Source organism: Dermacentor andersoni, chromosome 1, assembly GCF_023375885.2.
Source record: "Dermacentor andersoni chromosome 1, qqDerAnde1_hic_scaffold, whole genome shotgun sequence".
In the NCBI taxonomy this organism is placed as follows: Eukaryota; Metazoa; Arthropoda; class Arachnida; order Ixodida; family Ixodidae; genus Dermacentor; species Dermacentor andersoni.
The window spans coordinates 113,542,795-113,558,642 of record NC_092814.1 but is presented as its reverse complement, the minus strand read 5'-3'; the positions used below and the strand labels follow the sequence as shown (position 1 = coordinate 113,558,642).

Here is a 15,848-nt window from a genome sequence, read left to right as displayed (position 1 = left end):
AAGTAGGGTTGAAGATTAATATGCAGACAACAAAGATAATGTTCAAGAGCCTGTCAAGGGAGCAAGAAATCATGGTCACCAGTCGACTTCTAGAGTCTGTGCAGGGGTACGTTTATATAGGTAAATTATTGACACGGGACCCTGATCATGAGAAGGACAGTTACACAAGAATAACAATGGGTTGGAGTGTGTACGGCAGGCATTGCCAAATCCTGAATGAAAGCTTACCACTGTCATTGAAAAAAATGCAATCGTTACATTCTACCGGTGATAACACATGGGGCAGAAACTTGGAGGTTAACAAGGAAGCTCGAGAACAAGTTGAGGACCGCGCAAAGAGCGATGGAACGAGATGTGTTATGCGTAACGTTAGGAAACAGGAAGAGCGTGGTGTGGATCAGAGAGCAAACGGGGATGGACAATATTCTAGTTGACATTAAGAGAAAAAAATGGGGCTGGGTAGACCATGTAATGCGTAGGACAGACAACCGTTGGACCATTAGAGCTACAAAATAGGTACCGAGGGAAGGGAAGCGCAGTCGATGAAGGCAGAAAACTAGGTAGGGTGATTAGGAAATTTGCAGGCGCAAGTTGCAATCAGCTAGCGCAAGACATGGGTGATTAGAGGTCGCTGGGAGAGGCCTTCGTCCTACAGTATACATAAAATAGGCTGATGATGATGGTGTTGCTCACTAACACACAAAAAAAAACGTCACAGTTTCGTCATCAGGACGAAGCAATGAATGTGATAGCAATATGTTAGAATATTGCATGTGTAAGACTCGTAGCTGTAGTGGCAGTATGAATTGAAGTTAACGTAATTAAGCTAATACGAGCTGTTGTGCTAGGGCTCCTCTATTTGAATCCTGCCATCGGATAATTTCATTTATGTCTATTAATTAAAGCCAACGTCTTAGCGACTCTACCACCACTTTTCCGTATCGGGTATGTTTCAAATCTCTTTCCTGGGCCGATCCTGGAGGTAGTGAACAGCCGCGTCAATAACAGTACATAATTTTCAGGTTTGAGCTCAGTTACCCTTTCCAACTTTTATTATTTAAGTCTGGGAACATTTAAGATAAAAGCTATGCGCTGTCGGTGTTTCTTTTTCATGACATCTGTTTGTGGGCTACCATTCTCGATATTCTGAGGAATATTTTGTCAGGAATGTAAGACAAGGCAGGTTCAAATTGTTGATAGAATGGTGTGGCAATGTAACCCGCATATACCGCACGTCATATAGCATGGCTTGGCATATGACATGCATGTACCTAAATATATGCGGAACCTCACGGCGACGACGACAGCGTCATGTACATATAGTTGCCCAAAACATGCCCAATAGGGCCAGTATAACGTAAAACTATTCCAATCTTCTTTTCTTTCAAATCCGCCATTAACCCTCCGTGATAGGTCAGAATGGTTCGGGTCCTGCCCATATGGACACAGCTTGAACCATTGGAGGGCTAATGGTCGATTTCGAACAAAAACGGATTGGAATAGTTTTGCGTTATACCGGCCTAGGTTTGGCAAATGTGTGTCCCTGCTTGTAACACCCATTTCTAGGGATGTGTGTGAGATATAGACACACAAAACACCCTTATAAATGTAAAATGGTTTACTGTGTAGGTCAGACTCTAGGAACAGAATGTATTCACAAGCGTTCAATGCAAAACATGTATAGTATGTTCTGTTATGCCACACGTCGCGAGTTTATTACTGTTTTTCTTGTATTCTCTTGGTTGTATTAATGTGGTGTATTATGTAGTTATTTCTTGAATAGCTACTGTTATTCGTAATTTTGCTAAGTGGTATTGACCTATTTGTCTACTTTTTAATGGAGTGAGGGTCCTCGTCAGGTCTAAGGCAACTATTTTCCGTGCAGCACGTGTCTCTATTTAGCTGGCAGCAATGTACTGGCGAGTCGAAATCAAAAAATCAAATCAAAGGCGGCCGGTCGCTTACAAGTCTTGCAAACGAAAGAAAAGCTTTGTGAATTTCGGCTTTATGTCTGTACTCACAAAGGCAGTTTGTACTCGAGAACAAGCGCCACACATTCATGATTAACGCCGAGGCCGACCAATGACGGAAAGTTCCTAAGAACGAAGAGCTTCGCGCATTCGGCACTTTTAGCGTAAATCACTTAGAGATTGTCTGGGGTCCAATTCGCACAGTTTTTTGTTCAGCTGTGACTTCTCTCTCTCTTTCTACTCGTAATAATTAATTGGATGGTTGCCTTATATGTATCGATGCTCGCTATCAAGACTGGTCAGTGCCTGTTCTTGCAAATCGCTGAAGCGTAGGAACTATTTTGTGAATATGGCTGTGAATATGGCGGTGAATATTGGCCCTGGGGGTCGAATTCAGAAAGTTTTTCGTTCGCAAGAGCTGCCTGTCATTGTTCGGTTGCCCTCGCTAACCACATATATTTGTTATAATCGTTGGCCGGCGCTTGCTTTTACCAACCGATAGCGTACGAACTGCTTTGTGAGCACGGGCTCAGATACTTTCACACAGAGACAGGGGCTGAATTCACAAGTCTTTCATTCTTGATATTGCTTTCTCATTGGCCGGCCGCTAGCGCTAATATTATGTTTGCTATTGCGATTAGCCGGATTATCTTTTTTATGAACACCTCTAACAAACGAAGTTCTTTGTGATTGGATGTGACAACGTTTCGTGATGGGAATACGTCAACGCCCGGAGATAGCCAGCCAGAAATGCTGGACGTTTCATGGACGAATCAATCAATTAATCAATCAGTCAATTTTATTGCGATAGCAATTATATAGACACTCCAGGCGCATTTCTGTCGTTGCCGTCACTGTGATGTTTCGTATAAAGTCCAAGAGCGATAACATCGTCGCCGCGTGCCGTATGCTGTATGCGCGAGTGAAAGCGTACGAGGGTGAACCAGGGATCGCGGCTCAATCTCGCGCACGCAACGGCGGAAAGCGGGGAGGGAGCTCGCCGCCTTCCGTCGCGCGCAAGGCTTCGGGGGTAGGGTAGGGAAGGGGGCTGGGGGCGGTTTACTCCGGAGGCCCGGGCGGCCGGGCCGCTGAATACCTTGAAAGCCATCTGCAACGGGTACAGAGTCCGCACTGTGCTGTGCTTTCGTGGCGTAGTTTGCGTTGATGCGATCGGCAGCACGAAGGTAAATTCCCTCGCTGCTGCTGTCTCGTTTCCTCACTGCAGCGTTTTGACAGCGAGTTCCCACGGTCATCAAGTGAGATATGTTAATGTTGGCTTGTGCGCGCGTGACACCATGCTTGTTACTTTAGTTACTAAGCGAATGTTTACGAGTTTGTACGCCCAATAAAGTTACTATCCTTACTTCGTATTGCTGTCTACTAGTTTTCTATCGCAATCGATGCTACATCTTCCGGGCGAAGCTGCGACATTTTATTAACATGCCTAGGAACAACAACAGCAACAACAACAACAACAAATACACGTCTACACACACTTCGGAAACTAATAAAGCAGAGATCGCGTTTAGAAAGCTTTTTCCTTCGTACGAACTGCGTATTAGTGGCACCAGCCTTCGTATGTCGTCCGAATTCAGGAAGCCTTTATTTTATTAGAACTGTCTGTCATTGCCTTGCTGTCCTTGCTAATGTTACGTTGGGAAACACGATCGGCTGGTTCCGTGTCTTACGAACCCATGTGCACCTAGCTTCTGAACTCATTTGTGGCTACAGAACCGTTCGCCATCGTGAGAGAACGTCGCTTGTTTTTACTAACCGTATTTGTGAACGAATGCCTTTATTCAACGGGACTCAGCACCGCAATCGGGCAGTTGCAATTTACAGCTGTTAGACTTCAGATAAATAGCACTTACTGTCTCCAAGCATGTAAGTGTGCCTTGCGCTGTAGTGATGTAGCGCAAATTCACTTCTATGTGCTGCGGCACATCGTTGATGTCGGCCACGCCCCCTTCCTGAGGCCCAGCATCCGTACCCGCGGTGTCCGCCTGAACAAGCGAAAGAGGAGCAGGTGGCTGCTCGCTTTTACATATAATAATAATAATAATAATAAAAAAAACAAGCCAGGGAGTACAAAGGAAAGAAAAAAACAACGCACGTCTCGTTCACAGAACATGCAGCTTGGGAAATGGTCATGGCATTACTATGGGCCATTTCAGGTGTGACATGTTTTAGTTACCAGTATAATGAGTAAAAAATAATAACAAAAGAGCAGGCAGGTATCCGCTTGGAAATTAACTGTTCCCCCACAACCACACGCATTGACTGGCTTCTCGGTCTGGTGGTGGTGCACTTACTAATTATAGGTTATCGATGAGCATTCAGTTATCTGCCCGAGTAAGGAACTTCACTAGCAGAGGACCGGGCTTCAAGAGTGTGCAAAGAATAACGATGCGTCGTCCGTCGCTGGCAACAGAAGAAAAAGAACGCATTGTGTTCCGTTTTATTTTTTCTCTCTGTGTGTTTGTCACGTCCACACCTATTCATCGTGATGAAACTGCTTTCGAGATTCTACTGACTTCCCCCGAACGCGCACCAATCACTTTTATCAGCACCAGCAAAGTAGATCAACGCAGTACACGGTGAACATGACTTGATACTAATTTTAAAAAATATTTTTTATCGAAGCAGCTTGATGGCATATAAGCTACGTCGAAGCATGCATGGAATACATTTCAGGCGTGACCCATCGCGCTGCCTTTCTTCAGGGTGTGTGTTGCTGCTTGCGCTTTTCTGTAGCCGAAAACAGAGCACCTGTCTTCATTCACATCGGAGCTCGTCCTACGCGGTGCAATTAAAACCCGCTGAAACTTCACGCATATCACGAAAGCGATCACTGCATTGTTCTCGTACCTGAAACGGCGCATGACAGCATATAAACGGCGTGCATATAAACGGCATGCATATAAGGCAAATAACAAGACACCTTACGACTTAAATATCAGAGGTTTAAGCCCAAGTTACACCCAAGTCCAACAGCATTAGTGGGCGCGGTATCGAGTGCTGTCCTCCTGGCCTGAACCCGGCGCCGCATCTCGACGCCCTGCCCCTCTGTTCTGCGTTTGCGGTGAAGTATCTCTCACCGCCTTCGGCGGGGAAAGCGCTGTGGGATCCAGATGTGGGGCCATCACAGCGGCACTCGGGGATGTGGCTGGTGCCGTGGCCATGGCGGTGGACGCCGCTGACGAACGACCTGATGTCGGCTACGGCAAAGTGAAGCTCACGGGCATCCAGAGGTGATGTTGATGGCAAGTTCAAAACAGACGAAGAAAAGGAGGTGGAGAGATACGCCGTTCGAGCAATTCATGCAGATTCAGTGCTTGATGGAATCAACATGAACATCAGCAGCTCGGGTTCTAGTGTAGGGAACGCGCTGGGTTTGCGAATAGGAGCAAACGTGAGAGACAGAGAGGCATAACGTCACCGCAGAAGATTTAGATGGCTAGACTGAATGAACGAGTCACCGCGAGCTGTGTGTGACTGTACTAGACGTAAGGAAAAAACAAACATTGATAACGACGAAATTAATAATAATAAAAAAACTACAGGCGTCCTCAGCTCTTGTCGTTCGGTGCATTGCACTTGGATGCCAGCCACCGTCTCTCTACTTTGCACAAATTAATTCACGAATCCGAAATTTCGCTTTGCTGCAGGCGTCAACATAGGCTTATCTAACGGGGGGGGGGGGGGGGGGGGGGGCGCAGGGTGGCCCCCTCTCAGAACTGGGGAGGGGGAGCAAAGTAGTGTTCTTGCTGTGAAACTAGAGGCAGCACGAATCGTTCGCTTCTCGCTGCCAGCGCTCTTCAGCACGCCAGCGTTGTTACAGAGTGTGCTTGTGTTCATCTGATGTGCTTATATTTGCCTGTGCGTGCGTGACACCATGCTTGTCACAGGCGTATCTACCAGAGTGTGTGTGTGTGCGGGGGAGATGCACCTCCCTCCCCCTACACCGACGCATTTGTGAAAGCAGGCACTGTCGTCTGCACACTGACAAATCCAACATAACAACAGCTGATGCCAAGTTTTCCCTCAGAGTTGCGACCACATACGTACGATTTCTTTATTATGTATCCCCTGCTTGGGCAACTAGGATTGTCCTTCGGGTGTCGCCGCCACTTGGTGTAGCAGATGACGCTAGACCGGCCGCATTAAGCAGTTGAGGTTTACCGTACTTTGCCGTGCGAGACACCTGTGGGGCGTTCCTTGCAAGCCTGCATTGCTGAGAAAGCTGTCACTAGGCAGTCCAAAACAAATTTAATCCACCATCCCTTGTATGGTCGGTTATTTGTTGAGGCCGTATAATCTAACCATCTTTGAAAACACAAAATTAGATCTGCCTCTCATTTTTTGTTGTTGCAGGCAGCCAGACACATGCTACTGTCAGGGCACAACTACTGCAGCGTCAGTGTCACAATGTGAAGTTCTTTTAGCTTTCCACAGGAAACAAGCTTAGAAGAGGCCACATCGTACGTTTGTCCCATATCGGGCGCTGCGACAGTCGACCGGTTTGAGAAGAAACGAATAATGTTATTCAGCATACCAAGAAATCGGCGTACACGGTCGCGTCAGACGGAGGGTGCACACTTGTTAACGGTCAGGCACAGTACCGTCAGCTTTCACAATCACTATTAAAAAGATAACTGCATAGACCGCTGAAGCTGCACCTGTAGGCGTTAAGGGAGACTCCACTGCAGCATTCGGAGAACAGCTTGAAAACAAGACGCGCTGACGGCCGCGTAATGGTCGTCGACGAAGCACACGTGCGCTGGCCCCCGCACAAGAGAACACCACAGAAGCGCTTGCCATGGTATCGTCGATACTTTGACCACCACTACCACAAATGATTTGGGAAAAACATAAACGTGCGTTCCGGCACACTCTAATGTATAGCCTCGATGTCTGGGGCCCTTCCCAAGCGCCATTCCTTCCAAGTTGAGCCCACTTAGTGCATGTGGACTTGTCCTATCTGGACGGCCAATATTTACTCGTATGAGGCGAGTACTCTCGCTTTCCATAAGACGTCACGTTTCGGTCAACTTGTGCTGAAGCTGTTATCTTAGCGACAAAGAACACACGATTAAATACTTGGGAAGGCAAGGAAAGGCAATGGATCTCAGTCACCAAGCAGTTTACGTTGTTACGTTACGCTTTTTGTTGCTCAGTACGTGCTACATACAAGCGTTTCTTTTTTTTCTGAGCGTGAAAGAAGCCTGCGAATACACGCAAAACTGCCGCGCGACTGGCCGCTCGAGGAATTTTGCGTTCCCTCACGGGCTTCACGCTCGGAAAAACATTTTTATGCAGCACGTATTCGGCAACATAAAGCTGTATCGCGAGTTTTTCACGCATATTGCTCTACAATGTTCCCATTGACACTTTTCATTTAATTATATTTGAGAAATTGAGACTAATTATGCAGTTAGGCGGAATACGAAAGAATAATCCGAGTGTCCCCAAGCGATGGCAAACATTACCTTGGTTCGATCCAGCTGCATGGCATTTGCATATTTTGAAATCTTGGTGCATGATAGTTGGGACACCCTGTATAGTATAACAGTGTTAGTGACTTACTAGTGGCGCTCTCAGCTAAGCATAAAACGAACACCGTCAAGCAATTGAACCACAGCTTTCGGGAATATAGAACGGGCGCGTGGCGCATCGCGCCGACTGTGTATACTCCCACATAAGCCATCTCGCTAAAAACAGCACTATTTCGATCGCGCCGCTGGTCAAATAGGTGCGCCTTCAATTTTTCCCGAATTGTGAAGTTGGAAGAGTAGGAAAGGTAAATAAACCTCTGGTGGCACGTTTGTTGTCTTTGGTCCTCAGTCGCAGAAGGTATCGGTCCACACCATATTCTCTGCACTTCACTACTAGCCAAGAGAAATCATCAGTGACAAACGGCCGGTTCTCTAGAAATGGGGTGGGGGGAGGTCATTACGCGTGAAAAGCAATAAAATTCGCTCAAACCGTTTCAACGGCATGCACCACGTTGTAGAAGTCTAGGTACACTGCGGTCATGGCCACCGTCGTGAAGCCCCTGCAGGCGTGAAGTCACCAGCAAGCCGTGCAGGTGCAGCAGCTTAAGGTCGACGTAATCTATAACGCTTTAATTGCAATTGAAACTGCAAGACAGAATTAAGAACACCATCGCTGAGGGGCAGCGGTGGACAGGATGGAGCGGTGAAAGGTGCAGTACCGATGTTCGGGCCCTGCGCACGCTCACGACGCCAGGGTGCTGAGACCATGGCACACGTGGAGTACCCCGACGCCGAGCAGCGTGGTCTGAAGGAGGAGAGAGAAAGGAATGCCATGTCACGTACGGCGGGAAATCTCAAAAAAGGTGCGCGCTTGCATTCCAAAGTGTAAAGCTGCACTAACACTTAAGCAAAACCGCGCGGGTGGCTACTTGAATGCAAAGCTCACGCTAGAATGCTGGGAACCAATAATGTCGTACCTCCGAGACAGAAAAGTTCTTAAGTTAGCTTTGCAGCAGGAAGACCGACAAAGGAAGCAAGAGAAGTGGGAAAAAGAGTAGAAAAAAATTGCTCACAGAAAGAAGCCAAGGGCCGACTTACGAGGGCAGTAGGAGGGGACAGTCATACGTGGAGGAAGCATTAGTAACGTCGAGGATCCTTGAGAAGGAGCCATTTGCTAAAGGGTTGGGTACAGAAGGGAGAGTGCCCAACCTAACTGTTTGTGTTGCTCATACAGAATAAGTTTTTGTTTTTAAGATCTCTTATGTAGTTTTAGCTCTTACGCGAAAGACAAGTAGGCTATAAAACAAAACAGGTCTGCAAAACTATGATCTAGTGTAATGTGGTAATTACATATGCCCTGTATTATGTAGATCAGCAACAAAAATAGTTAAAAAAAACTATAGCCAATATTCACAAAAAGCTCATACGCTAGAATCGTTCGTAAGAGTAAAGTCCTGGCAATCCTGATGCCGGACATATAATGCGAAGGCCGCCAGCCAATGGCAAAGAGCGCTTACGAACGAAAAGCTTTGTGAACTCGGCCATATATAGACTTCGAGGGTGGACCAAAGGTTATGACAATGCAGTGTTTCGTAATAAATCACGTGTTATCGAGTACTTGCCAGAAACTTGCTTTAAAGATTAAATTCCTGGGATTTACGGGCCAAGACCATTATCTGGTTGAGAGGCATGCCGTACAGTGGGGGGGGCTCCGCGTGAATCTTTACCACGTAGGTTTCGCTAACCTGCACCCAGTGCACGGTGCGCGAGCGTTCTTGCATTCCACCCCCACGGGAAGTCAGCCATCGCGGCCGGGATCGAGCCCGTGACCAGAAACTTGTTTTTCGATCAACCGGCGTTTTAGTTTAAGTGGCCGTTCCCAATAGAGTGTGTAGGTGCCAGGCTGTCTGGTGGTTGTGGAACTAATTTTACGCGCCCAAAAGAACTAGCGTTGTGCTTGTGAGACCGACTCAAGTGTTAATAAGCATATATTGACTATATCTAAAACACAATGAGGCCCATTCAAGCTTTATCAATAATTTTACGTTTTATAAAGTTTGGTAACGTTAATTCTGTCCCGCTGCGTGAAACTAAAGCGATCTCACGTGTAGTTATCACGTAACAAAGCATCGAGGCGCGCTTACTCACCCCAGTGAGGTTTCTGTATCGCAGGCCGTCTCCTTTGTTGACACCATAAAAGACGGCGCATCCTACAAGGAAGAGTAGCCCGGCCGTGCAGTGGTACAGCGAGTACTGGGGTAATGGTGCATAAGACGTGAAAATTGCTCAGGATCCATTCAGTCAATTGCGGTGTTCAGTTTTACAGCTAAATGCGCCACTTGTTTCAGCGAATGTCATGAGAATTTATTAAATACAGAAAGTTGAAGGCAGAAAATATTTCTACTTTTTTTTTTTTTGAAGATAGAAGGTAGGAGAGAAGATGAACACGACATAATAGTACAGAGGGCGCATGCACCGCGGCGTGTACTGCATAAAGAACACAAATACGCACGTAGAGAGTTAGCGGCAGGTGGTGCTGGGTGGAAGGCGAGGCCATGGCCGAGATGATGATGAGCGTGTTGTTGAGGCAGTAGGTGAAAGCCAGGAGGAAGGCGGCGTGCGCATACCACTGGTACGTCACGCTCTGCCCCATCAGCAGGTACAACACCATCAGCATGGCCGCCCCCACCTACGTTGGTCAAACGAAGACGCGCGTTACTCCCCTCGTCCGTAAATACAAAGCACGTATCATACTTCGGCTGAGCAACGTGCAATGCTAGAAGCGCGTGCTGAAGAAAATACGTGAACAAAAAGACGGTGACAAGCGGCTTGGTGGCGTTGGTGAATACACTAAGGTACTAAGACAGGAGTTTTGGAAATGGTGCCGGAGTTTTTTGGGAACGACCTTACGGGAACTGCCATGAAGCAGTCCAACACAAACGTAAAGCTGCCAAGCCTAACCTTTGAAATGCAGACCAGAAAACAGTATACTCGCAAAATGTTGTGTACTCGAGAATACTTTAGTCACACACCTTCGTAAAATAAGCTACTATAGAGTTTTGCGATAAGTTTCGAAGCCATTACACGAATCATCTCTTTAGTCGGACAAAGGAGTTTTGGCGGACCCGGCTGCTGAGTTCCTGTGTCACGGATGCTGCAAAGCTCGAGCGAATGAAGCGCGCTGTGCCACTAAACAACCTAGGTTTTCTAGCGACGCATGTTCTTACCGTCTCAAGAGCGGTCATAATTCCCTGTGCTGTGGTGATGTAGTGCGGATTCGCTTCAAGCTTCAGGGGTGTGACCCCGGAACCGGTGGTCTCTTGCAGCTTCATCTCACCAACAGGTGCCTAAGGAATTGTGACAGTAGCTTGGTTAATGACTGCACCTTGACTTAGTGAAAGCTCACTGGAACGTAAAATTTTTCTCTGACATGTATGCTTGCCATTTTAGCTTGATCGTCACGAACATCTACTAATGTAAGGTGTAGTATAGTGTCGCCCCCTGTCAGATCTCTGTGTCATCGTACATGTATCTTTTGTAGTTGTTTAGCTAGATGGCGCACCCCCCTTCTGTCATGTGACAAGCTTGGACCAATCGGGAGGTGTCATCTAGCGTGTGAAGCCTTTATAAGTAATAAACGGCCGCGGGTCGGTCGAGTCTTCGTTCCGGTTTTCATCGGGAGCAGTTAGCTCCGTGTCTCCTTTACTGCGCCGGCGCTAGCCGCGCGTTCGCCCGTCGGGGCCCCCCGCTTGCCTGCCGCTGCCGACACAACATCTTTTGGCGACGAGGATGGGATTCCCGCAGCGGTTCCGACCGAAGCCCCGGGAAACCAACGAGCTTCGTAAGTGAAGCGACCCTTCCCGTGTCCGCACGGCAGGCAAACGCCGCCGACGCACTTGGCGTCGCGAGGCTTCCGAGCCTAGGCCTTCTCGCCCCCTTTGTTCTTCCTTGCCCCATTCCTGCTGCGAGCTCCGGCTTGTTTTCTGCACTGTCTCCTGCACGCTACCGGGCATGGCGTCTTTCACGGCGAACCTTCCCGTTTTTCTGGAATTGCCCGGGCCCCCGTTAATTCCATGGCATCGATGGAAAAAAATTTTTCATGCCCACCTCGAAGCGGCCGGCGGTGGCGACTGGACGGACGCGCGACGAGCGTCCGCGCTCGTCAGCGCTCTCGGGCGTGAGGGACAACGGAAGTACTTTGCAGACGAGGAGCAGGAAGCAGCAAGGCAGTTAACCAGCGCAGCGTCAGCTTCAAGCGAAGCAGCAAGGCAGTCGACCGACGCAGCATCAACGTCAAGTGATGCGGTCCCGCCAGCGTCAGAGTTTCCGAGACTCTTGCAGCGGCTTGACCGGCTGTTCGCCGCGTCAACAAATGTCCTGGCGGAACGGCACGAATTCACCAGTCGAAAGCAGTTCGAGGGAGAAGGATTCCTGGAATTCGTGACCGCATTGAAGGAGAAGGCGGTACAGTGCAACTTCGGCACAGCCTACAACGAGCGCGTCCGAGACCAGATAATACATGGCGTAGCGAACGTCAGCGTTCGCGAAAAGTTGCTGGCTCATGGCGAAACCCTGTCCCTGGACAAGGCAGAAGAAATTGGACGCTCGTTAGAAGCCTTGCATCGAGCGAACCGCGCGTTCGGCTCCGAAAATGTACGAAGAATCGAGGCATCTCAACTTGGCGTTCCGTCGACGGGCCAAGATGGCCGACTTCTTCCGGGGAGCCGCCAAGATGGCCGACGTAGTCCGGGAGGCCATGACGATGGCCGACTTCTTCCGAGAAGCCGCCGAGACGACATACTTCTTCCGAGAAGCCGCCGAGAGGGCCGACTTCTTCCGGGAAGCCGCCGAGAGGGCCGACTTCTTCCGGGAAGCCGCCGAGAGGGCAGACTTCTTCCGGGAAGCCGCCGAGAGGGCAGACTTCTTCCGGGAAGCCGCCGAGAGGGCCGACTTCTTCCGGGAAGCCGCCGAGAGGGCCGACATTTCGCACATGGCTCCTCCGGGAACCGTGGTGCATGCGATCGGTGTGGCAGCACGAAGCATATTGCAACGTACAGGAATTGTCCAGCAAGGAATCGGCGGTGCAACGCCTGCCACACGTTGGGCCATTTTGCATCAGTTTGCCGAAAAACCCGTACTGTTCAACACGTCTCTTCCGCAGAGACGCTGTCTTCAACTTCCGCAGGGCAGCCGTCCGCATCTGTCTTGACGGTAAGCGCTTTTGAAACTAAAAAAGATTTGGAAGTTCCAGTCGTAGTGAACGGCGTCTCCATGCGACTGCCGGTGGATACGGGAGCGTCTGTCTCATTGATGACGGCCGAAGATTTTGGAAAGCACTTTGGTCGACAGCACAGACTGTCACAAACAGTGGACTTGAAAAATTTCTCCAAGCAACACATCGACATTCAAGGCCTGTTTCAAGCCACTGTCCAGTTTTTCCAAAAGTCATGCTCCGTCACGTTCCACGTAACGACTACAGGAACATCACTGCTGGGTTTAGACGCCATCCAACGCTTGGGCATACAGATCGACGGTACGTCGCTGACATGTCGTCTACCATCGCTTCCTTCAGTACAGAGCCCCACAGGTGTGCCTCCGGGTTTTGATCACCTTTCCAGTGACGAGTTGGGTCTCGTCAACAATTTTGTGCACCGAATTCATCGGCAGCAAGATGCGAAACCAGTATCTTCAAAGTGGCGCCGACTACCCCTGGCTCTCCGTGACCAGGGCACACATGAATGGCGACGTCTCGAGGACTGCGACGTCATCGAGCGCGTCGAGGCTACTGAGTGGGTGTCTCCACTCGTGGTGGTGCGCAAGAAGGATGGAACCATGCGGCTCTGTGTAGATCTACGAGAACAGGACAGTCTTGTGCCTCAAGTTCAAGAAAGGGTCTTGCAGAAACAGTCGCAGACTAAACAGTACGTAGACAAACGTAGAGGTGCTCAGGCAACTCGTATCAAGGTGGGAGACACCGTCAGAATAAGATTTAACAGGAAAGGATTCTTTAAGTACAGTAAACCTCGTAAAGTCAAGGCCCAGATAGGACCATCTACTTTTCTACTCAGTGATGGGAAAACGTGGCATGTGTCTAAGTTAACCGTAGTGATGAAGGATCCAGCAGGTAGTACATTGTGTACAAGTGATAGAAACTTTTTGTACTCGCATTCAAACTTGGATAGTCATTCCGATGACTCGTCTGGCGTGACATCGTCCTCTCATAGGCATCAGTTAAGTAGTGCGTCTGACTGTATCACTTCAGAGTCTGCACAGTCAGCAGTCGTCTGTGATTCCGTGGGGGAATCGGTAGCCTCCCAGGACTTGTTGGGACTTCGAGAGGAGCCTCCTGGGCAACCCTCTCCAGCTTTGAGCGATAACCACATTCAATTGTCCAACCAGGGGGAGGGAAATAGTAGTGGGACGACTGGGTCTTCGAAGTCGACCGATACGCGTCGCAACCCCCAAAGTTCTTCTGAGGTACGCACGCGTCCTCATCGTGACAGAAAACGGCCTCCGTGGCTCGATGATTTTGTTTATGTAGTGTAGAGTGTATTTCTGTCTTCGAAATGCCACGGCTAAGGGCCTCGTTGTGACATTTAGCAGACAGTCCACATGTTTCATTAACACAGGTATAAAATGTGCTCCTTGTTGCGGTGCAGTGAGTTTTGTGCCGTGTTTCTTGTTGGACTTTATTTGAGTGACTGCCTGTGTTTTGGCGCCCAAGACTGGTGCACGTGTATGTGAACTTGGGCAGGGATGAATTGAATTTGTTGTGGACTTAAGTGCGTGCTTGTGCGCATCTGGTGCACGTGTGTGTGAACGTGGGGGGAACGAACTGAAATTTCCTTTGGACTTAAATGCGCGTCTTGTGTGCGCGTTTCACTGTATGCTTGCTTTGTTTCCAGGGGGGAATGATGTAGTATAGTGTCGCCCCCTGTCAGATCTCTGTGTCATCGTACATGTATCTTTTGTAGTTGTTTAGCTAGATGGCGCACCCCCCTTCTGTCATGTGACAAGCTTGGACCAATCGGGAGGTGTCATCTAGCGTGTGAAGCCTTTATAAGTAATAAACGGCCGCGGGTCGGTCGAGTCTTCGTTCCGGTTTTCATCGGGAGCAGTTAGCTCCGTGTCTCCTTTACTGCGCCGGCGCTAGCCGCGCGTTCGCCCGTCGGGGCCCCCCGCTTGCCTGCCGCTGCCGACACAACATAAGGGACATGATCATAAATTCTGATACAGTTTCGGTTACAAAAAACAGATCACGGCATAGAAACGCTGTTCTCTTTGAGCATGCGCGTACTCACTCAGCCTGCTACATCACCCACCACTATAGGCATTCACACGTCACACTCCAAACCTCTTGACCAGCGAGTAGATCTCGCGGACATCTGGTATTCGTGTCGACCTTAACGAATTGAGAAGTGGATGATTTCTCGCCTAAGCGGGGCGTGTTTTCTCTGCTCCACCAACGAGGCCGCACTTACATTGGGCTGTGGTGCAGATGTGGTTTTCTCAACGGGAGAACGCTGCGAGGGTGTGGCAGCCATGGTCGATGGATTCCTCGTATTCCACGGAAGAGGCGCGTCTCGTGCCACGAGCACTCGGGTCAAACTGCCACCGCTTTGTTCTTCTCTTCCATCAGCCGTGTACACCTACACACGTGCCGTTGGAAAATATTCTGGTTTTTCGTAGTTGAGAGAATGAATGTGCATTGCCTAGATTTATTTATCTTTTTGTGAAGAACCCACTTCAAAGGGCACCTCTTCAAGCTTGGGAGGGCTCAGGCAACGACGCTGCATGGCATCGCCCTCTGTTTCCTGCTGACTACAGAGGTACAGGGAAGTCTGTAGACGGCGGTGCTACTAAGACAGCCGCAATGGCCGTGACGTCACGCTACGAATGTGCTGTATGCGATTTTGACACATTGGGTTTCATTGCACAAACATTGGCTACACAAAATCACATTCTTTGGGGGTGCGAGGGCTTACCCCCTCCCAGGTCCCTCCTGCCAGCTCCCTCATAACAGACGTGGGAGGAGCTGCTCAGAACGCCGGATCAAAAACTACAAAATGCCCTCGTTGCCTGGGCCGAAAGGGTCGCTCCTCGTGAGGGGCCATCCTAGGACTCGGGCCTGCCAGATCATAACTGAGCAGAATCTCAATAAAGTTGTTACCACCACCACCGCCCCGCTATTTGGGCCATCAAAATATACAATAAACATCGTCAGCAAGTGGTCGCCTCGACGTACAGGATCGCCTAAGTACGTATATGCCCTTATAAGCCTAGATAAAGACGAAGACACATCTGCCAATTTTACCAATTTTAGTATTATCTGCCTAATACCATCCCAATTTTGGCCTACACCCAGCAATGGTTATTCGCAATC

At 49.1% G+C, this 15,848-nt stretch overlaps 2 protein-coding genes across 2 annotated transcripts in view; one reads left to right on the top strand and one right to left on the bottom strand.

Moving 5' to 3' along the window:
* Window positions 1-15,848, top strand: part of LOC126545717 (uncharacterized) — a 502,749-nt gene that overhangs the window by 353,140 nt on the left and 133,761 nt on the right. The window lies entirely within an intron of this gene.
* Window positions 8,093-15,020, bottom strand: LOC126543312 (uncharacterized). Its single transcript, XM_055078356.2, has 5 exons — window positions 14,947-15,020; window positions 10,693-10,812; window positions 9,978-10,154; window positions 9,614-9,718; window positions 8,093-8,270 (listed from the first exon to the last, which is right to left on the bottom strand). Exons 1-5 carry the CDS (start codon window positions 15,007-15,009, stop codon window positions 8,208-8,210), a joined length of 528 nt encoding a protein of 175 aa, XP_054934331.1. The 5' UTR covers window positions 15,010-15,020; the 3' UTR covers window positions 8,093-8,207.

Bases quoted from the DNA above. Each gene is read 5' to 3' on its own strand.
- LOC126543312 (XM_055078356.2), bottom strand. From the start codon at position 15,009: ATGGCTGCCACACCCTCGCAGCGTTCTCCCGTTGAGAAAACCACATCT. The intron at 10,813-14,946 runs GTAAGTGCGGCC...ACAATTCCTTAG, and splicing joins CATCTGCACCACAGCCCAAT to GCACCTGTTGGTGAGATGAA. The intron at 10,155-10,692 runs GTAAGAACATGC...TGACCAACGTAG, and splicing joins TTATGACCGCTCTTGAGACG to GTGGGGGCGGCCATGCTGAT.